This window comes from Ochotona princeps, chromosome 20, assembly GCF_030435755.1.
Source record: "Ochotona princeps isolate mOchPri1 chromosome 20, mOchPri1.hap1, whole genome shotgun sequence".
Lineage (NCBI taxonomy): Eukaryota > Metazoa > Chordata > Mammalia > Lagomorpha > Ochotonidae > Ochotona > Ochotona princeps.
The window spans coordinates 9,329,635-9,352,125 of record NC_080851.1 but is presented as its reverse complement, the minus strand read 5'-3'; the positions used below and the strand labels follow the sequence as shown (position 1 = coordinate 9,352,125).

General features: G+C 48.1%; 2 protein-coding genes across 11 annotated transcripts in view; one reads left to right on the top strand and one right to left on the bottom strand.

Moving 5' to 3' along the window:
* Nucleotides 1-200: 200 nt before the first annotated feature.
* LOC101517639 (lanosterol 14-alpha demethylase) lies at nucleotides 201-15,970 on the top strand. The gene is made up of 10 exons (XM_004582516.3): nucleotides 201-721; nucleotides 2,098-2,196; nucleotides 6,161-6,337; nucleotides 7,291-7,417; nucleotides 8,696-8,870; nucleotides 11,059-11,178; nucleotides 11,434-11,629; nucleotides 12,021-12,116; nucleotides 12,661-12,829; nucleotides 15,619-15,970. Exons 1-10 carry the CDS (start codon nucleotides 548-550, stop codon nucleotides 15,795-15,797), a joined length of 1,512 nt encoding a protein of 503 aa, XP_004582573.2. The 5' UTR covers nucleotides 201-547; the 3' UTR covers nucleotides 15,798-15,970.
* Nucleotides 15,971-20,545: 4,575 nt separating this feature from the next.
* Nucleotides 20,546-22,491, bottom strand: part of AKAP9 (A-kinase anchoring protein 9) — a 123,315-nt gene continuing 121,369 nt past the window's right edge. For all 10 annotated transcript variants that reach the window (XM_058678301.1, XM_058678297.1, XM_058678298.1 and 7 more), the window contains one exon: nucleotides 20,546-21,071. In XM_058678301.1, coding sequence (XP_058534284.1) covers nucleotides 21,034-21,071 — 38 coding nt within the window. In that variant the 3' untranslated portion in view covers nucleotides 20,546-21,033. The remainder of the gene's footprint in view (nucleotides 21,072-22,491) is intronic.

Sequence of the window (22,491 nt, the reverse complement as noted above, 5' to 3'; positions counted from 1 at the left end):
CCGCTGACGCCACATAGGCCGACATCACCTCAGGCGCGCCGTGCAATCACAGAGCGCGCTGCAGCCGCCGCCGCCGGCCCTCGGCCGCCTCACGCCCCGCGCCCAGATCCCTCCGCCAGGCCCCTCCCGCGCCGCGCCCGCGGCCCCGCACCGCCCGTATACAGGCTCCCGAAGCCCGCACATCCCCCGCACGGAGGTTCAGTGCTAAGCTGCGTCCTCTGCCTTCCCTAGGCCACGCGTGCCGGCGGCGGCCTCCTTGTCCTCCCACGGGCGCAAGGAGACTCCGGCGTCACGTGAGTCTCGTCAGGGGCGTGGTCGAGCGCGCTCAGGAGGCGTGGCCGGCGGCAGGCCCCGCCCCAGCCTGTGACGCAGCCGGTGGCGCGCAGCGGGCCGGGGTGGGGGTGCTGGTGGATTTAGCGGCCGAGCTGGGGGCCGGGGCCGCTTCCGCACGCCCATCCGCCAGCTTCTCTGCTTTCCATCTTGTCGGAGAAGCGGCGGCGACCTCGGCCTCCAGCCTCTCAGGCGGAGTGAATCTGCGGCGGCCGGGATGGTACTGCTGGGCTTGCTGCAGGCAGGAGGGTCGGTGCTGACCCAGGCCGTGGAGCAGGTGACCGGCGGCAGCCTCCTGTCCACGCTGCTCATCGCCTGCGCCTTCACCCTCAGCCTGGTCTACCTCATCCGCCTCGCCGTCGGCCACCTGCTCCAGTTGTCAGCCGGAACGGTGCGTGCCTCCCCCGCGCGGTGGCCGAGGGGCTGGCCTGGCTGGGTCCTCGCCGCGGAAGAGCTGGCTGGTCGCGTCCCGGGTCCTGGGGTCCGGCGTCGGCCACCTGTGCGGAGTTCCACGGGGCCGTGGTGCTCTCGGCTGCCGGTGGTCCTAGCCGGCCGCCGCGGTGCGCTCGCCGACCGGGCGTTTGGTCCCGATCGAGCCGTGCCAGCCACGTTCGTGGTCTTGGTTGGTGGCTGTATTGGCCGCGGCTCTGGTGGCCCTCTTCGCGGGGGCACTCGGTCCTGGCGCCCAGGTGACCGCTCTGGCCCCGGTCGGGGAGGGGTGGGGTGGGGAGGGTCCCCCGTGGGCGTCCGTCCTGGAAGCGTCGCGTGCGGTCTGTGTCCGGTGGGATGCGGTGTTGGCTGGAGTGGCGCTTTCTGTTAGGGTTAGTGCCGTAAATCACTTTGTTAGAGTGGGAGTGACTAGAGGGTAGCAAGGGTGTTAAAGATACCTGTTTCCCTAATTGAGCGTGCTTTTCTTTTTTTAATGACGAAGTTTAAAGTTGATGCACACATCCTTACTCAACAACACGGCGCAACTTTTTGCAAACTATTTTACTGACCATGGCATGTGCAAACCATGGACCGCGCAGCTTCCAACAGGGTTTCTGTTTCAGCCACCTAGGGCGCGAGGCTGCCCATGATATTCTTTGAGGGAGCAATGATTGGCTTTGGGAGGATCCAGGTCCCCTCAGAGGGGTTCCTGGGCCGCCGCGGGGAGGGTGGTGGTGCCATCCTTTGCTCCCCCAGGTGTGAGCTCCTGGGACGTGCAGGTCTCCTTTTGTGGTGTCTGCAGACCCGCCCAGTTCCTGCCAGAACTGATCCAGTCTTCGGATTACATTGTCTGGCGGCTCACTTGCAAAGTGTGTTGAAAGTGTAGCTACTTAAGCAGCTCGCTTCCTGATAGAATAGACCTCAAGTTACTGTTGATTTTGTTTTCTATACCAAGAGGCACGATTTCTGAGTGACAGCGTAAGTGATGAAAGTGTGGTTTGAATTTTTTTTTTTTTTTTTGCCGGTTTTGGTTAGAAAAGTTGCTTGAAGGTACCAGCAGCGTTGGAGGTGTTCTTGACCAAGCCAGTCATTTAAAGGTATAGGGACTTCCTGTTTGTCAAGGCATTAATCTTACACTACATTTTGGGGTTTTGTTTTTACTCTAATCACTTCTCTGAGAGATTTCTAGTGCGGCTTTTTGCTTCAGTATTTTTCGATGCTTCGTTTTCTGGGCAGTTTCCTTTAGTACTGGTGGCAAATTCTGTTTAGTCGTGAAAAGCAGGTGGGTTTTTCTCTTAAATGTGATGGGCACTGAAGCTCTTTTTTCTTCTTTTGTAGAAAACCCCCCCCTATATTTTCTCTCCGATTCCATTCCTTGGGCATGCCATAGCATTTGGAAAAAGTCCAATTGAGTTCCTGGAAAATGCGTATGAGAAGGTAAGTATCTTAAATACAGGAGAAGGAATCAAGCCAGCCCTGTTTTTTTTTTTTTTAAAGATTTATTTATTTTTATTGGAAAGTCAGATACACAGAGAGGAGGAGAGACAGAGAGGAAGATCTTCCGTCCGATGGTTCACTCCCCAAGTGAGAGCAACAGCTGGAGCTGAGCCGATCTGATCCCAAGCCAGGAGCCTCTTCTGGGTCTCCCACGTGGGTTCAGATTCCCAAAGCTTTGGGCCGGAGGCCAGCACTTTTAGATGGCAGACCATTTTGTAACATTTTGACCTTAGGCTTATGGTTAGGATAGAAAAATTAAAATTACAGCTGTTGTAAGAGCTGCGGAGGCTTGAAGAACCCCACACTTTTGTTTTTTCCTTAATCCCGGGGTGACCTGGGATGATAGGCTGTTGGGAAGCTGCAGTTCTGGGAGCCAAGGTATAAAAGCACTGCTGTACATTGTGTGTGCTGTGACTGTAGCTAACATCGCTAGTGCAGACCCTCATGTTCCTTAACTCTGGAGGCTGGAATGTTCCAAGCTACGCTCTCCCCCTGCAACTTCACTTTCTTTGTGGACGAGCCACATGGTGAACCTGGCCACTCAGTTGTCTCTGCCCTCTCCTGTCTAGTGAGCTGTTGGGTGTGAATGCAGCCATTTCCTCCAGAGTTAGACCACCACAATATTAACTTATTAAAATTTTTTAAAGATTTATTTTTATTGGAAAGGCAGATTTAAGGAGAAAAGCAGAGATAACAAGAGAAAAATCTTCCATCTGGTTCATTTCCCCAAATGGCCACACTCGCCAGAGCTAAGCAGATCTGAAGCCAGGAGTAAGGAGCTTCCTCTGGGTGTCCCATGTGGGTGCAAGGTCCCAGGGCTTTGGGCTGTGCTCAGCTGCTTTCCCAGGCCACAAGCAGGGAGCTGGATGGGAAGTGGAGCAGCCAGGAATGAATTGGCGCATATAGGGGATGTTTGCAGGTGGAGGGTTAGCCAGTTAAGCCCCTAATTTTTTTTAAAGTTTAATTTGTTAAAATTTGGTTCAGTCCTCAAATGCCTACAAGCTCTATCTGGAACCACTTGTCCTGCATGGCAGGGAAGCCTCGTTGCTGCCTTCCTGGGTCTGCATTGGCAGAAAGCTGGAGGTAGATATAAAAGCAGGCACTGTGCTGGAGGACATAGGCATTCTAACAGGTGTTTGACACTAGGTTAAACACCTGCCCCTCAGTGTGGATTCAGACACCGCAGTCTGTCCACACCCTCAGCAGCAGGCCTGCTTGTGTTAGTCCTTTGGCTGATCACTCTGCCGACATCAGATCTCACTCCATTCCCATGAACTCTGTCAGCCGCCTTTCCTCAGGGCCCTTCATTTTCCATTAGTGACACTTGCTGACAACCTCTTTCCCCTGCTTCGTTGTTGTGCTCACCTGACAAAACTGTAACTTGGAGGGAGTAATTGGTCATCTTCTCCTTCTTGCACCCAATTATTACCTTCTTTCTTACATACTTTCAGTGAAGTTTGAATATTGCTCAACGATTGTTGTTATTAACCATGATTGACTTTCCTGTTACCACAATGACTAGTGCAGTCTCTTATTTTTCTAAACTTTAGAATCTTTCACCTTTCCATCAAAGCTTATGACTTTCTCCTTTGTAAAGATTGATTAAAAACCACTCAGTGGAAACTCATGTTCTCAATTATAAACACAGAAACTTGTATCTACAAATTCTCTTTCCTTCCTCAGTAATTTACATAGTAATTTACATACTCAGTAGTTTAAATAGATTATCTCTCTGAAGCTCCAGAAACTCATTCCAATGGATCCATTTTATAGATGACAAAACTAAGCAACAGAGACGTTACGCAGTTAACACTTGGGCCTGTTACTAGCCAGTAAGCCAGCCAGGATTTGCCATGTTCTCATTTCTGAGCCTACGCGTTCAGTGTTGTTTTCTTTTCTTTTTCTTTTTTTTTTTTTTTTAAAGATTTATTTTATTTTTATTACAAAGTCAGATATACTGAGAGGAGGAGAGACAGAGAGGAAGTGGAGCTGCCGGGATTAGAACCAGCAGCCATATGGGATCAAGGCGAGGACCTTAGCCACTAGGCCACGCTGCCGAGCCCTACGCGTTCAGTGTTAATGAGAGAAGTTTTACTGTGGCCAGGCCGTCTACCTTTGCTCTGTACGTATAATTTATTTATTTAATCTTGAAAGCTGCTCTGTGAAGTTTAATGTTAGTGTTAACATTAGTTAACAGCTTAGTGCTTTCTAGAGAAGGGAGGCTGGCCCTCTGACTAGAGGACCAGGAACACCCAGCTGAGTGTGGAGGAGCTGCGGTGTGAGCCCAGCAAGTCTGCTTCCAGAAGCTTCTGCTCTAGCCCGCCGGGTTTTTTTTTTTTGTTTGTTTTGTTTTGTTTTGTTTTGTTTTAAACCATGTGTGCTGAATTCTTCTCTGGTCTCAGTTACCTCTTGGCGTACCGGAGGCTGTCTGAAAGGTTCTGCTGCCCCTTTAAGAGCAGAATGGGGCTTCACCACATCTCCCCTCACGCTTTTCCCACTTGCACAGCTGTGTGAACCCCGGTTCTGTGATGCCTGTTCACTTTTTAACTTAGGTTTTCTAGTGGTGTTACCACTGAGCTTGATGCCACTAATCTACATTGAACTTGCCATGTTATCTGTGTGTTCTCAAATGTGGCTACTTTTTTCTGTCTACCTCTTTGCTGATTGACTGGAGGGCGGATGCCTGTGCTAAGTCAGTAAAGGACTGTAAAAGGAAGACAACTGGACTGGACAATAAGATGCTGGACTCTATGTTTGGTATACGCTTGCAATGGGGGAATCTCAACTGAACTTGAGCTGTGGTTATGCAACAAGGTGGAGGAATCCACCATGGTGGGAGGGTTTGGGGAGGGGTGGGAGAACCCAAGTATCTATGTAACTGTGTCACATAATACAATGTAATTAATGAAGTTAAATAATAAATAATTAAAAAAAAAAAAAAAGGAAGACAGCTGAGCTGTCTCCTACAGGCGGCAGGCAGGCGTGCGTGAGAGTGCTGGGCTCTCTGCGTCCTCGGCGTCTCCCTCCTTGGGAATCTCGTCTGTGCTCGCAGCTCACATCACTGGGAAGATGCAGCTGGCTCAGATCTGTCTAATCCTCTTGCATGATGGCAGACCTCTGTGATTCCTCCTTGGTTGTTTCCTGCATATCTGAAATGCAACATTAGTCAGTTCTCCCTGCCCTCCTCCAGGTGGCGCAGGGGCAGCATGCCAGAAGCACGGAGCCCTTCCTGCTGGCCGCCTTTCCCAGCTAGGCCCTGTGCAGAGTGCAGATGCTCCTCGGATGCTGTGTCAGGGCACCGCCAGCGTGTCCTGTGTCAGGGCACCGCCAGCTCCCCTGTCGTGCTGCTGCTTGTCACACGTGCTTGCCATGACATCTCTGCAGAAGGCCCAGCTGCTCCCCACATCCCTCCAGGTCTTCCCCACATCCCTTCAGCTCCTGCTGCACCTTTTACAGCCAGTGGAGAACTCTGCCCATGCGCTGGTGTCTCTCCCCCCAGTACCGGCAGCAGTCTTCACAGCTTCCCATTGTTTGCACGAACATTTTCTTCGAGTGGTTTGGGAGGGTCTTTTGGTCTGGCGTAGCCCCAACTACTGGGGCCACTGTGGGGGTGAACCAGTAAATTGAAGATCTTTCTTCTCCCTCCCTCCCTCCCTCCTTCCCTCTTGTCACTCTGTCTTTCAAATAAATAAATCTTGAAAAAAGGAAAGTTACATTCCATTTGCAAGTAGGTGGATGTAAGCGTAAAGCTGTGAGACTAGGAGAGAAGTGTCTGGAAGGAGTTGTTTCACCACTTATCATCTGGGAATGCTCAGTTTTTCAACACTCTGTTGTGATCCAAGAGATGGGTGTCTTAGTGTTCCGTGGGTTTTGCTAATGTTTCTGTGGCTGTTCTTCTCTTCAGTATGGACCTGTCTTTAGTTTCACCATGGTGGGCAAGACGTTTACGTACCTTCTGGGCAGTGATGCTGCAGCGCTGCTTTTTAACAGCAAAAATGAAGACCTGAACGCAGAGGACGTCTACAGCCGGCTCACCACGCCCGTGTTTGGGAAGGGAGTCGCATACGATGTGCCTAATGCGGTAGGTGACACCTTGACCTTACAGACAGACCTGTCTTAGGCACAGCTGATAGTCACTCTACAGTTGCAGTGTAGAAGCGCTGTGTTCGCCAGCTTAAAAAACTCTGAGGAATTATGAATGGGTACTTTGTTGTTAGTGGTATGGGCTGTGATAACTTGGCACATTGGAATTTGATTAGGGCGAGTGGCAGGTAAGTCCCATTATTTCATCAGAAGGGCGTCTGCCTGCCAGCTCCTGCCTACGGCTCTAGGGTAAGAGCTGTTGGATTCTGAGGTTCTGACCCTGTTAGTCACCATTTATTGGAGCTACTTCAGGGATGTGGTTCACTTGTGTGTGCATGCCCTTCATCCTCTCCACAGTTGAATGTGAAATGTTGTAAAATGGCGAATGCCAGTCCAATGATTGCCAGCTTTTTGGTGTGGGCTCGGGTTGGGTGTACAGCATGCATAACCCGTATCCTTGTATAGCAGATAGAGTTGATGGCAAATGTTTCTGGAAACCAGTAGATTCTCTTCAGTCCAAAAGCTAAAGTCATGGAAGAATCCCTCTGCTCTTTTTCCCCCCACAAGCTACCATGGTTGTCTTGATATCAATGTAGCAGTGTGTGCACCTGTGGCAGGCTGTGCTGGGCTCTGGGTTGGGTTGGGTTGGGAGATGGACGCAGATTAGACTGGCAGCCCTGCTGGTCCTAGGCGAACAGGGCACAGCATTCCTAGTCTCCCGGGCCCTGAGCCCTGCTGTGCAGGCCCTGCTGCCTTCTTTCCGTACCCTTACTTCAAACATACCTGCTGTCCTCCAAGTTCCCCATTCAGGTGTTGCTCTTTCAAAAGCCTCTTACTATTTTTTAGGTTTTCTGAATTTTGTTTTCTTGAAGTGTCAATGTGGTTATGATAACTTAAATGGATCTTAATGATAAGTGTTTTAATTTTATTCACCTTTTATCTTCTTTGAAGGTTTTCTTGGAGCAGAAGAAAATGTTAAAAAGTGGCCTTAATATAGCCCATTTTCGGCAGTATGTCTCTATAATTGAAAAAGAGACAAAGGAATACTTTGAGAGTTGGGGAGAAAGTGGAGAAAAAAGTAAGTAAAATGTTTTATATTTGTCCTTATAGTTTCACTTTACTGTCAGTATGTCTTGTGTATAAATAAAGCAGGCTACCATAGATGTAGAACTGGGTTGGGTTTCATGGCAGAGACCAGCTGTGGTTACCATGGCATTGTAACCTTGAGCCCAGGCTTCATGTCTTGGTGCTGGACTGCAGCAGGTGTGGCCTGCAGAGGTAGTGGCCATCTGGGCCCAGGCCCGGGGCCCCACATCATTACTTTCTGGGTTTTGTCTTCAGCTGCTACAAAAGGCACAGCAACTTGTTATTTTTAGTGCCCCTAAAGTTGATGCACTGTTTTTTTCTAACTTCACAAGATGCTGATGAGTGATATAGAATAACTTGGCTAACAAACATGCTGAAGCATGTGAGTATAGTTAGAGCACCAGCAAGACCAGAATATTTGCTGATCTTCTGTTGCTGGGCTGTCCTAGTTGGTAGCTCATTTGGTGAACATGGGGTTAAAGGACAGAGTCCATTGGGCATCCATCTTATGACTTTGTATTGTCATCAAAGCGTGCTAACGTGTTGCCTCTTTCTCCAATGTTGTTGGTGTATGCCAGTTGGTGATTAGCTTTCTTTCGGGTCTGTTGGTTGACAAAGTCCATTTTAGTGCATCCACAGACTCTGGAACAAGCTTCAAAGCTTGGCCAGGAGAGTTGTCCAACCTGTTCTTTCTAATGAGGCAGTTGATGCTCCTGCTGGCCTAGATGAGCTGGCCTTCAGATCCCCTGTGTGCGTCTGGTCGTGCTGTCCACCACAGAGGCATCAGTAACCAAGGAGGCACAGTGCTGATACATTCACTGCAAGATTGAACCACACATACTGTGATTCCCCACCCCCTCGTGGCCAGGGTCTGAGCCTAGTGGTCTAGTTGGGAGTCCCCAAAGAAACCTCACATGGCGTGACCTCAGACTTGACTCTCGTGTGTGCCAGCCAGTGCGGGGTCAGGTTCTGTCACCTGTACCACCCAGTACACAAACTAGCAGGTACAGCTGCCTGGTCAGTTTGGCCCTAGCCCCATATCTCATATACACTGATGGGTGCTCACGGTCCAGCCCAGCCAGCCTGCCACAGAAGCTGGCCCCATTTGTTTTTAATTTTCACATATTATGTAGACTTTTTCTGATATGAGCAGTATCTTGTTTTAGAGTTTCTTCTTGTTCTGTTTTTCTTCATAGTGCTTTTTTATCTTCAAGAAAACAGTATTTCAAAAGACTGGAAATTGTAATGAAACTTTTTTTCTTCCCTCTAGATGTGTTTGAAGCACTTTCTGAGCTCATAATTTTAACAGCTAGTCATTGTTTACATGGGAAAGAAATCAGAAGTCAGCTCAATGAGAAGGTGGCTCAGCTGTATGCGGACTTGGATGGTGGTTTTAGCCATGCTGCCTGGCTATTGCCAGGCTGGCTGCCTTTACCCAGTTTCAGGTATGGATAAAGATGCTGCTACGCTGGGTAGCTGGGCCTCACAGTACTGTCAGTGTGCTTTGCTTTAACAAAGATAAAAACGAGAGGTAGAACAAACTGGGGGAGAATTTGATCTTTGCTCTATAAAAACTCAAGACAGGTTTTCTTTATATGGTGAGGTCATTTAAAGTAAGTTTGCATTTACAAAAACCCCAATTTATTGTTTATGATAGTATTTTAAAGCTTGTTCAACTCACATATACTTGTAGTCGGGGAAGCCTTTGAACATACCTAAGTCATGTAGGCCTCTTGGGGCACTTGTTTGAAAGTCTCTGACAGTTTGGTAATGTGTGTACTCTCTAAAGCCAGTGCATGGAAAATTCTACCCTTTAATGCTGCTTTTCTGCAAACTTCTTAATCCATGTGTTGTGAAATTGCTTTCCTTTGAATATTTGTCCTTATTTTTGTTATTTTAAGATTGCAACGGTTTATCATTTCTTTAAGGATTTGTTTGAGAGGTAGAGTTAGAAAGGGAGAGAAAGACAGATCTTGTTGCCTCCTCAAAGGGCTGCATCAGCCTGGCCCAGGCCAAAGCCAGGAGCTTCAGCCCAGTCTCCTACATGAGGGGTACTTATGCCATCTTCGCTGCTTTCCCAGGTGTTACTAGAGAGGTGGATCAGAAGTAGAGCAGATGGGGTTTGAACTGGCATCCATATGGGATGCCAGTATGCAGCATGTAGCTTATGTTACTATACTGCCACTGGTTCCAAAGATTTTGTTTTGTTTTGTTTTGTTTTGTTTTAAAGATTTATTTGAGGGCCTGGAGCAGTAGCCCAGCGGCTAAAGTCCTTGCCTTGCATGTGCTAGGATCCCATATGGGTGCTGGTTCTAATCCTGGCAGCCTCGCTTCCCATCCAGCTCCCTGCTTGTGGCCTGGGAAAGCAGTTGAGCACAGCCCAAAGCCTTGGAACCCTGTACCTGCATGGGAGACCTGGAAGAGGCCTCGCTTAGGATCAGCTCAGATCCAGCAATTGTGGCTGCTTGGAGAGTGAATCAATGGACGGAGGATCTTCCTCTCTTCCTCTCCTCCTCTCTGTATATCTGCCTTTCCAATAAAAAAAGATAATAAAATAAATCTTAAAAAAAGATTTATTTGAAAGAGTGACAGAGGGACACAGAAAGAGATATCTTCCATCCATTGCTTCATTCCCCACATGGCTCGAGCTGGGCTTGGGCTCCAGAGCCAGGAGGAGTTTGGAACTCCAGCTGTTGTCTCAGGTCTGGGTGACAGGGGCCCAGGGACTTGGGCCATTTCCTTCCGCTTTCCCAGATGTGTTAGCAGGGAGCTGGATCTGAAGCGGAGCAGCTGGGCCTTGAACCATGCTTCTGTCCAGGGTGCTGCTGCTGCTCCACACCCTGGCTCCCAGTGTGCCTTCACCTTCTCTGACCAACTTGGAGTGTGATTTTTGTTATGGGCTGCTCCATCTCTTGATACCAAGAGATTGTGCCGTTAGCACTTGTTGTGCAGCGGAGGGTCTTGTACAGTAGTAGGTTTTTGGTGCTTTTGTTGATTGATTTCTGCTTAGGTGAGCCATGAAGAGGAGTTAACTGGTGCTCCTTTTCCGTTTTTGTGCTCTGCGTCAAGTCACAGAAGAGAAGAGGGGTGGGAGGAAAAGCGGGAGCAAGGAGAAATTCTCTGAGTTCTCTGAACTCCTCCAGCCTTCTACTTCTGAGGAGCTTTGCAGTTTTCAAAATGCCGTCACCCATACTGTATTAGGACGCCGAGTGCAGACCTTGGCCCATGGTGGGATCTCTTTAAGTGGGCGTGGAAATGTGACTTCCATGAGCTTTTTGACCTGCCTGAAGAGGCCTGGAGGAGCTCCTGGCTCCTGGCTTTGGGCTGGCTCAAATCACCATTGTGGTCATTTGGGGAGTGAATGAGCAGATGAAAAATCTTTCTGTCTCTCCTCCTCTTTGTAAAATCTGCATTTCCAATAAAAATAAATAAATCTTTTAACTCTGGATACAAGAACATAATTCTTGCCCTTGAGGATAGTAGAAATTCTTCACAGTGTAAGACATTGATGTTTTTTCATGTTTTACCTAGGTTGAGTACAGTGGTTTCAAGCTCAGTGCTAATTTTCTTAATGCATTTACTCCTGAAAGTGTCGTTGGACAGTAAGAAACCGTTGTTCTCTTGGCATCTTAGGCGCCGAGACCGGGCTCATCGCGAGATCAAGAATATTTTCTATAAGGCCATCCAGAAGCGCAGAGAGTCCAAAGAGAAGTTCGAGGACATCCTGCAGACCTTGATGGACTCTACCTACAAGTAAGGCCGTTCAGCCACGGGTCAGGTTGGTGCAGGGGGGTCACCTGGAAGGATGATGAGGCTTGGGTACTTGGAACCCCACTTTCCAACAGTCTGTCCATTCCCTAAACGGGAGGGGGGTCCAGTGTGGGGAGGGGCATTCTCAGTCATGTGGGGGACAAAGGCAGGAGCCCCTCGTGCCTGCAGTGCTTGTTAAGGCTGGGGAGTGTGAGATGTGGGAGGTGCTCACTGCCTGTGGGGGGCTCTGTTCTGTAGGGATGGGCGTCCGCTGACCGACGATGAGATTGCTGGCATGCTCATCGGGCTGCTGCTGGCTGGCCAGCACACGTCGTCCACCACCAGCGCCTGGCTGGGCTTCTTCTTGGCCAGAGACAAACCGCTTCAGGAAAGGTGCTATTTAGAGCAGAAGGCCGTCTGTGGGGAGGACCTGCCGCCTCTCAATTACGACCAGGTGCGTGAGCCTCTTTGGCTGCCTTGCCAGTTTTGCAAAGGCACAGTTTCCTCTGTGCTTAAGTCAACTGGCTTCTCTATATCTAGAAAACTCCCAGGAGCCTTAGCTAAAATGGGCTGTTAATATTGCTCCTTGCCAGGTAGGTTTTGAGGTCTGGCCTCCCTTGGTGGAGGTTAGATTAGCCCGTGCAGAGGCAGGGAGTGTGGGAGCCTCGGGGCTCAGCCTGGGTGAGGTGGTGGTCATGGGGACCCCAGCCCCACAGGAGCAGCTGCTGCACCCCTTCTTGCAACACAGGCTCCCTTGCACTGCCCTACCTTGTAGGGGACAGTATTTTATACTATTGGAGTCAGTTAAATATTTACGAAAATCAAGAGATGTTTTCTCTTTGTAGCTCAAGGATCTAAATGTGCTTGACCGCTGTATCAGAGAAACGCTGCGATTGAGGCCTCCTATCATGACCATGATGAGGATGGCCAAAACTCCCCAGGTGAGTCTCCTGGTTAGATTCCCCCCAAGACGCCCTCCGAGCATTGTGCCCCAGTTTTTATTTATGACCAAGATGAAATGTAATAGAATCAGAGTGTTATTGAAATGAAAATCTAAACCATGGGGTAAGGATTTCTATGGAATTTTCTACTTCAGAACATTTTTACCTGACTGCACATAGATTATAAAAGCTAATCTGATCTGAAATTCTTATCACGCTGTGCTGCATTTTCATTTACCAGTTGGGCCTTTTAGAATGAAAGTGTGTTTTTTTTTTTTTTTTTTTTAAAGAATGTTTCCTTGTAAAACATTTTGACTGTGCAGTGTGTGGGAGAGGGCAGGGCTTCCTGAAGTCGCTCTTTTGCACCCAAGAAAGGTGTTGGCCTATGCATCTGCTTCCAGCTCATCCTGGAAGTCACCTGGTGGGAACAGAACCTTTCCCTGCCTTATAATCAGCTGGTTCTAACTGCGCTGTGTGTACCGTGACCAGTTGATTCAGCAGTGTATTTTAAAATCCTCTCTTGTGATGTTCTGCTTCCCTTTAGACTGTAGCAGGCTACACCATTCCACCAGGCCATCAAGTATGTGTCTCTCCCACTGTCAACCAAAGACTTAAAGACTCATGGATAGAACGTTTGGACTTTAAACCTGATCGCTACCTCCAGGATAACCCAGCATCAGGAGAGAAGTTTGCCTATGTCCCATTTGGAGCTGGTAAGTTGATTGCATTCATTGTAGGTCGGAAATCTTTGTCCTGGTGGCATGTGTGTCCTGGTCAAAGGAATCATGTGTATTCATAGACATCTTCCCCTGATAGGTACATCCCTAGTAACTTAGTAAAAAATGACTTTCTTGTTGGTACTAAAGGACATTGTTCTGTGGATCCTGTATAATGCTCTATTGTTATCTGCTGACCTGCCTCATTTTATTAGGCCTATTTTCATCTCCCCTTGTAACAGCATTTGAAGCTGTTTGAGTATGCCTTTAAGGACCATTAAGGTTAGCATACCACTCAGGGAAGGATTTCAGGCTGCATGTGGTAATGGTACCAGCATTTCATAAGAACAAGGAAAGGCAGCAGGCAGAGCCAGATTGGAGAAGGGGCTCACCTGGGCTCCGCTTACCCTGGGGGCAGTTAGAGGGAACCATGCAGTGTCTCTGGGTCTCAGAACCTGATGGCCGTTCCAGGTGATGGTGAACATTGGCATCCTGTGTTGATCGTCCGCAGAGCATGCCTGCACCCACACAGCACACGGGCCCAATGTTGTTGGAAGAGGATTTGTCCCAAAGAGCAAGACCTAGGCAGCCTCTTGTAGTTGGAGCTTATCTGGAGTGATGGGAGGCACTCTGGCTCTCTTAACTTTTAACAGCCTAGGATAAAATTGGCAGGTTATAGGTAGGTTTGTAAGTGTGCTTGTTTCCATTAAAATCCCAAAACAGGCTCTGCTCTTCTAGTGATTGTTCTACTCAATGGTGCTCTGTCTGATGAAACAATGTTCAGTGACCTCTTGTCTTCCAAAGAGATCACCTGTCACATGTTTGTTAATGGTCATAGTTCCACCTATAAGGAAAGGGTAAGGTCCTTTGCTCACTGTAGATCTGAACTTTAGTACACTTGCAGTGTGTATAACATACCATACCAAAGAGTGAGATGATTAATGGTCGCAAGGGGCATTACTTCTGTGGCTCAAATTCTGTTCCAAGAGATTTTCATTAAGATTTATTAATTTTTATTTGAAAGTCAGAGTTGCAGAAAGAGATGAGGAGAGAGAGATCTTCCACCTGCTGGTTACTCCCCATATGGTCACAACGACTGAGGCCAATCTGATCTGAGGCCAGTAGCCATTAGGCTACAGGGCCCAATCCTCTGCTGTCTTCCCAGGCCATTAACAGGGAGCTGGACTGCAAGTGCTGCCCAAGTCTGTTTCCTTTCAATATCCCATTTTTGGAAGTTCCCAATCCTGGTCTGTGCAGAGATCATACTGTGTGTGTGTGTGTGTGTGTGTGTGTGTGTGTGTGAGAGAGAGAGAGAGAGAGAGAGAGAGAGACTGATTTGGATGCAGGTCTGTTGTCTCAGCCTGTTGTCGTCACTTGGTTCCCCAGGGCTTCTCTGATTGCTGTAAGAAGCCCAAGGCCTTGGCAGGGCTGTCCTTCCTCTGGAGGTTCCAGGGCAGATTCCTTCCTTGCCTCTCTCAAGCTCCACGCGCTAATGCTCGGCTCGGTGTTGCATCATCCTTTGTGCTGTTGGTCACGAGCTTTCTTCCCTGTCAGTGTTCGATTCTTTCACGGCCTCACAGGGCTATTAATCACTGGACAGAGGCCCCACCCCCTCCCTAGGACCTCTCTGTCATGGTGTCAAGATCCTGTTTCCAGAGAAGGCCACCAGATCCAATCCAATGGGTTGGGGGCAGAAGCATCACATGATCTTGTTTACATGGGTGCAGGGGCCCAAGCACTTGGGCCACACTTCACTGCTTCCCAGATCATTGGCAAGGGGCTGAATCAGAAGAGCAGCTGGGACTTGAACCAGCATCCAAATGAGATTGTTGGCATTACAGGCTGTTGCTTTACCTACTGTGCCTCAGAGCCAGCCCCTTAATTTATCAGTAAACTTTACCTAGTTCCAGATTACAAAGGTCATTTCCTGTTCTCCTGATGACTTCCATACTGTCTGTCATCCATCTTGAATCAGGGTGGGGTCTGCTCCCCATGAGGTGTGTTGGACTTCCTGTTGTGAACTGGTTCACCCTGAAGTCTGGGGCTCCTGCCCTGTCCGACCACCTGTGTTGCTGGTCAGATTGGAAGTTGGTTTGTCTTCCAACTTTTTTTTTTTTTAAGATTGCTTTGGAGGGCTGGGCACAGTAGACTAGCAGCTAAATTAATCGCCTTGCACATGCTGGGATTCCATATGGGCACCAGTTGTAATCCTGGCAGCCCCGCTTCCCATCCAGCTCCCTGCTTGTGGCCTGGGAAAGCAGTCGAGGACGGCCCAAAGCCTTGGGACCCTGCACCTGCATGGGAGACCCAGAAGAAGCTCCTGGCTCCTGGCTTTGGATCAGCTCAGTTCCGGCCTTTGGTCACTTGGGGAGTCAACCAGTGCATGGAAGATCTTCCTCTCCTTCTCTCCTCCTCTCTGTATGTCTGCCTTTCCAATCAAAACAAATCTTAAAAAAAAGGAAGAATGTTTTGGAGATCCTTGGTCCCTTGTTATCTCCAAGCAGTTTATAATTAGCTTGTGCTTTTCTGCTTGTGTGTGACCTTTCATGGTTTAACTCCGCTTGTTAGCTTGGGTCCTACTTTATTCCTGAACTACGTGGCCACCGTGAGTCCCACCTTCATGTTTCGGAAGGCTGACATCAACAATATCCTGGTACATTTAACTGTTAACTATAGTCTTATGTAAAACAGTGTGTGACGTTTTTTATTTATTATACTCTATATCTGCTATTCATTTAAAACTTAGATATTACTACTCCTGATTCCTATGCATTTCTTGGTTACAGGACGTCATCGTTGTATTGGGGAAAATTTTGCCTATGTACAGATTAAGACAATTTGGTCCACCATGCTGCGTTTGTATGAATTTGATCTCATTGATGGATATTTCCCATCTGTGAATTACACAACTATGATTCACACCCCTGAAAATCCGATTATCCGTTACAAACGAAGATCCACATGAGAGGGGCTGCAAGGAGCTAATGTGGGTTACACCGCTGTAGGATGCAGAAGCCTTGGAAGAGAATGGCCTTGACCAAACAACTCGCAGTGTGCTGTTTTTCTGAGTGTGTAATTCTAAAAGCCAGTTTAACTTATGATTTTAATATTTTATTAACTTTGAATAGTTCTATCCAATCTAATGGCATTTGAAACTTTTTTTCTAATAGTTTTGATATGATGCTTTAAGGAAACCCATTGAATGAAGAGAGACTAGGTCCCTGGCAGATTCTAGGTACAGTTTCCAGGTAAGATTTTAAATCTGAGTTCTTAGTAAGTAAGTACAGAGAACCCAAATCTTGGATGAGTTTTATAAGGTCGCAAAAGCCCAATGAAGTACTGGGAAGTCACTAGTCACTTGTTTACTTTGGTAGCTTTTGTGTAGAAGGATGGAAGGGCAGGAAGTAGAGACATTTAAAGATTTGGATAAAAGAGAGCAGTGTCCCAGGCTTAAGACGTATAAAATATAAACTTGTTTACCTGGAAGCAGGGGCCCAGGACATCAGGCGATGAAGACCATGGCTTGATCACTGCGTTTCCTATAAACAATTAGTAATACTGAAAGTTGGTCTTTTTATCTGCATCTGACCACTAAGTATTACAGAATTATCAGATGGAGAACTGTGTATGTGGTACCAGAGGTCACCCCAGGTGTAAATCTAAATTCAGGTCATTGGGGGAGTTACCGTGTTTCTCTTCTGTGGCTCTAGGTTTCGCCATTTCCTCTGCAGGATTCAGTCAGGGTTGCTTGTTACTACTTGGTTGATTCAAATAGTTTGAGGCCAGGAAGTGCCACACAGCAGACATCCTGGCCATCGTGGCCAGCACATGTTCAACAGAAGTTACACCTTGGGGCCAACAGTCTGCCTGTGGTTTGACCATGTCATGTTCTTACCAGATGAAACCAACGTATTTCCCTTATGTACATTACAGTTTTAAGAGGCTGGAATTCATGTTGAGATTTTAATTGTGAAGGCCAAATTTGTGCTGTTAAGACAGTTTTTCACATTAAAGTTTTCTGTGAAGAATGATTGTATTCATGAGTTGTGAAGTGTGTTTCAGTGACTCCTTTGAAAAGAATTGTCCTTATTTGCACTGTATTCAGTCTGCAAGTCATACTAACATTAGCAGTATCCTTGATTATGAAACTAGAAACAGCTAGTAGTGAATCAAATTGAATGTTACAGATCTCCTGAAGTTATCCTCTTATTTTCATCACTACCATATGAAATGATAGTTACCATGCATCCTGGTGGGTCTTTTAAAATGTCTTAACTATGGAATGTATCAAGCTTTTAAAAGGATTTGGCAATCATTTATGTAGTTGGCTTCCTGTGAGTCTTATTTTCTGTTTTTAAAAGCACTCTGCTGAGATGAACCACAGTGTCGCTAGACTGCCAGGGATTCATGGCACCAAAAACTTAGGAACCCCAAGGTAAGGCTGCTCTGTTTAAGGAGTTTAGATTTCTGCAAGCTTAGGTTTTCATCACAGATGAGTTACTGAGAAGCTCACAGTGTGACTGCAGAGCTGGCAGCACGAGAAAGCCTGGGAGTAGGGTGCTTGCTCCGTCTGGTTTTCCTCCTCTCTCTTGCCAGAATGGAACAGCCTAGAATGGCAAGTGGTGCCTGCTGACAAAAACCTTTGCTATTTCTAGAATCCTGCTGGTAGGGAAATGGAAGTACTTTGAAATTTCCAAGAACTCACACCTTGCTGCCATGTTGGTGGACATCAGCCCCTGAGAAAGGTGAGATCTCTCTGGATGGCAGTACCACAGAGCATTCCTCCGGCTGACTGACCTGCTGCCAGGGGGCCCTGCTGCTCTGGGAGGACATCCGCTTTGAGTTTCCCTTGGAATGCAAGAATTCTGTTTAATTTGATTGTATTAAGATTCTTAGAGCTAAATATGTGTTAATCACCTTAGTGGCCAGGGGTTTGTAAATACATATTGGTCATGAAAATACCGACCTAGGTTTAAAAATACTGTACAGATTTAAAGTTGATACAAAACTTTGCTGTTTTTCACATGCAATGGAGACACTGAAAGACCCCAACGGCATCTACTTTAAAAATCAAAACAACTGGCAGAGTCTAGGTAAGTCTGCTCAGAAGTGCAGGTGTCTGAATCTATCATCCACATAGCTGTGGCTGAGACCCGTGTCGGCCAGGCTGCCTACTGGGGATCCTAGCTTCCTGTCCACCACTACCAAGCGATGGGTGAATCCTGGGATTGTGGGCAGCCAGAACGACAACGGAGCAAGGCTTTGCCTGCTGGCCACCACCTGGCAGTGAGCCAGGGGTGTTGGGGTATTGGGGGTCTGGAATTAATGCTTAGGGACATTCCTGGATAAGGCCACAAGACATGTACGTGAGGAATGAATCCTGAGGGACATTCGATGACAGGGTTACTGTATTTGTGGGTAAGCGAGGGGACTGAGACCTGGTGGTTTGGAGGGGAGATCTGTATGGGTCAGATTCATGCACCAGCTCACATGGGAATCTGGACTTGGGCTTGTTAGCATGGAACACTGTACATGACAAGTAGGACTGGGAGCCTGTCTAGCAGGACTAGATTCCAGTACCTGAATGTCGAAATGGAGGACAGGTCACATTAGGCAGAGCCATGACACCACCATGCAAGAGAATGAGGTCCAGGGGTAGATTCTGTGGGGGATGTATGGGCCAAACCCTGTGAAAATGCAAGTCCTGCTGGTTAGCTCAAGAATTGGGGTGGTCATGAGCTGAGGTAGGTTGTGACCATGGAACCTGCCAACACTCATGAGTACAGGGACTAAGAACAGACTGGGCAGGTCCCGGCTGCAGCACCCTCATGTGCACCCTAAAACGGTGTGGGGTGGGCTGGGCCACAACATTCTCCAGCTCATACTAGGCCAAGATGGAGGAGCAGGCTATGCTGGGCAAGGGCCTACCACCTGCTGGCATGTGTGAGTCTGGGAGTGGATTGAGTGGGGGAACTTGGGAAACTCCCCAAGTGGGTCACAGCTCCCTTTGGTGAGCATGTGGTCTAGGCTTGGGGATCAGGCAGGCTGGGCGAGGTAGGTCCATCTGTTGGCTAATGTGTGGGTTGGTTTTGGAAGGGGGCAGACTGAGCAGGGCCAGGTTCCAGCATCTGCCAGCAAGAGTTGGGACTGGGGGCAAGGCTGAGTCAGGCCAGGTTATAGCATCCAAAGGCAAAGGCCGAGACAGGTGAGGGGATATGCCAAGCTGGGTCAGAGCAACCATTTGCATGCTCAAGATCTATGGCTGGGAACAGGCCTGGTTAGGGAGCAAAGGGAAAGCCCTCGCTGAGTTGTGGTTCCCACAGGTGTGAAGGCCAGAGTGGGGACTGCTGTCTGGTTTGGACATGGCTGTAGTATTCCTTGGCACAAATGAGGAGTGGGTTGGAGGTGCGTCGGACTGGGTTAGACTCCAGCACCTACTGGCACTTGTGAGAACCAGGGTAGATATAGGACGGGCTAGGGTAGGTCTCGACTCTTGCTGAACCATGTGTGACCTGTGCCTAGGTCTGGACCAAGCTTAGCTGGGCTGTAACACCCAACAGTAAAAACCAGAATGGGTGAAGGCCAGTCAGGAAAGGCCATTGCTCCTGCTGGAACAGGAGGTGTACTAAGTAGGACTGGCCCATGGACCCAATGCTTTAACGTGAGATCTGGCACTGGGAGAGGTTCTGATGGTGGAGCTTGGGCAACTCCTCTGTTGGGACGCAGTCTTTGCAGGTGAGTGCAAGAACCACAATAGGGAGCAGCCTGGACCAGACTAGGTAATGGTACCCATCAGCATACATTTGGTGCAGGTTGGAAGTTAACCAGGCTGGGCCAGTTTGTATTACCTGTGGCGAATCCAAGCACCAGAATGGAGTGTGGGTTGGGCTGGGTTGGGTCACAACACAAGCCAGTTCACATGAGGGCCAGGTCTTGGGGCTGACTGGGCTGGACTACACTGTAGCCCCTACCAGCATGAGTTGGCATTGGGGGTGGGCTGGGCCCAGCCAGTCTACATCCACTGGCAAATGGTCAGGTGAGGCTGGCCATGCCAGACTGGGCCGCAGCACCCAACCAGAACACATGAGACCTGGCCGGGCAGGGAGTGGAGCCAGTAGGGGGGCTGCGGAAGGTTCCCTTGCTGGACCACCATTCTACTGGATAGCCTGAGTTGAGAGGGGAAGACCAGGCTGGCCAGGCCTACAACACCTACTGGGCTCAATCAAGGGAAAGCCAGGCTGGGTTGACTGTTCCTACTGATACATAACATCAGTTAGAGTGAGTGTGGGTTGGTCGGCTTTGCTGCAGCATCAGCTGGCAGATGCTGGCACGGGAGGCAAATTCTGTCAGGTTAAACTACTGAAACCTCATGAGCAGGATCCTCAGAGCATGCCCCAGCGGACCCTGGGGTGGTGTCCGGTGGCTTCCTCCATTCTAGGTGCAGAGGCGTTTGGGAGGCTGGGTGTGGCTTCTCTCCATGTCTTCCTCCTTCCCCTAGATACAGGAAGGAAAGAGAATGTGGAAATGGTGATCTCACCCACCTTTCTGTAGCCCTTGACCCAACCACCGTAATCAACTATGTGAAAACATCAAAAAATAAAAAAATCAGAACAACTTTCTCTCCAGACCCTCAGTCCTACATGTGATGTAAATAATGAGATGATAGACACCAAGAACTGCAGCTCATTTAACAATGAAGAGGTTGGAACACAGTATGGTGAAAATGGTGAAGTCGTTTTTATTTCAGTACTTGGCAAAATACCCCATAAAATTCAAAACTTCTACCATTAATACAAAAATAGGGCTCTACAAGTGACAGTGTCTGTCGTCATCACCAGTAGAAATGTGTTAGGCAGACGTGTGCCTGCCGTGGCCTTGGGAGGCAAGGGCACGGCGGGCACACGCTCAGCAGCAGCATGACGCACAATGCCTGAATCTTCTCACCCACGAGTCCATAATTTAATCATTTAAATTAACATTCCACAAATATACATGTACTCTGATTGTGCATGGCTACATACACAATGCGCATATATACAAATTCAAGTTTGCATTAATGTGCTGGCAAGGGATTTGTATACAATCATAAGCTGTGTTCCTACTGGTCCCGTGAGTATTCACAATACAAAAGCACAAAAGAGCCGTTGATTTACAAAAGGGAGTTTGCTTAAAATCACTTCAATGAATGATGTTTCGGGGGATTATCTTCTCATGCCAGCATGAAACTGAGGAGCCGAACCTAGGAGAGAAACGGACATGTGAAGCACTGCACACTGACTGCTGTCTGCGTCGGCCGCCGTGCTCAGAGGGCAGGCGACTGTTCCCCAGCCAGAAAACATGCTGCTTTTCTTAAACACTTTATTCAAACAAACTGTTCTATACATACTTAAGTCCCTGAACCTATGGAACTGTATCATGAGAAATAAAACATACTGAAAAGTCGCTATAACAAGGCCACTGTACCTAAGGATAATTTCCTTTAAAGTGCTCTGGAGGTTCAAGTACCTTACCTGTGCGTACCTCAAAAATTCATGGAAAATGGGATTACAAGATAAGGTTATTTTGGTGCAAAAACAGTGAAACACATGCAGGTTCTTGAAAGAAGTCAATAGAAAACGTAAGAAAAAACTACTTAGGGCAGGGTTTTATCTTTGTACCCAGATAAACCATTTTTCATGAAATATTTGTCTACAAAAATCCTGATCTGCAGTTCTGACTCCCCAGAATAGAAAAAAACAAAAGCAAAAACAAACAAACAAAAAAACAAAAAAAATGAAGCCTCAGCTATGACGGTAAATGTTTTCTTTAACTTCAAGCTGCTTGCGTAAACCATCTCTAAAAACTAGGCTTCACAAAACAAAGAAACACCCAACAACTAGGCTTCAGGGCCTGGCATAGTAGCCCAGTGGCTAAAATAATCACCTTGCATGTGCCAGGATCCCATATGGACACCAGTTCATATCCTGGAGGCCCTGCTTCCCATCCAGCTCCCTGCTTGTGGTCTGGAAAAGCAGTCGAGGACGGCCCAAAACCTTGGGACCCTGCACCCACGTGGGAGACCCAGAAGGAGGTTGCTGGCTCCTGGCTTCAGAGCAGTTCAGCTCTCTCTGTTGTGGCCGCTTGGGGAGTGAATCAATGGATGGAAGATCTTCCTCTCTGTCCCTCCTCTCTGTATATCTGACTTTCCAATAAAAATAAATAAATCTTAAAAACAAAAACCAAACAACCAGGCTTCATTTGTTTGAGAAGTAGACAAGGGTTGCGAGAAGAGACACAGGGAGTCCCCATGCCCTGGTCCGCTGTGCAATGCCTGCAATGGCCAGGGCTGGGCCAGCACAGAAACAGAGCAGGGAACACGACAGGTCTCCCAGATGGGTGGCAGGAACCCAGGTACTTGCACCATCACTCTTGCGTCCCAGGGTCTGCATTGGCAGGATGCTGGAGATACGAGCCAGGGCTAAGCCCCGAACCCAGGCACTCCCTGTGGGATGCAGGTATCTTTGCCACTAATGTGACTGCACCCTTGAAGAGATAAGTCACTTCCAATCACCTGTGATGAGGCCATAGTTGTAGGACAGTAGGAAAAATGAGTCATTAGTAAAAGTAAAAATACAAAAGTTGGCAGAGCACAGACTGACTCAGTCTCTGAATGGGCTGGG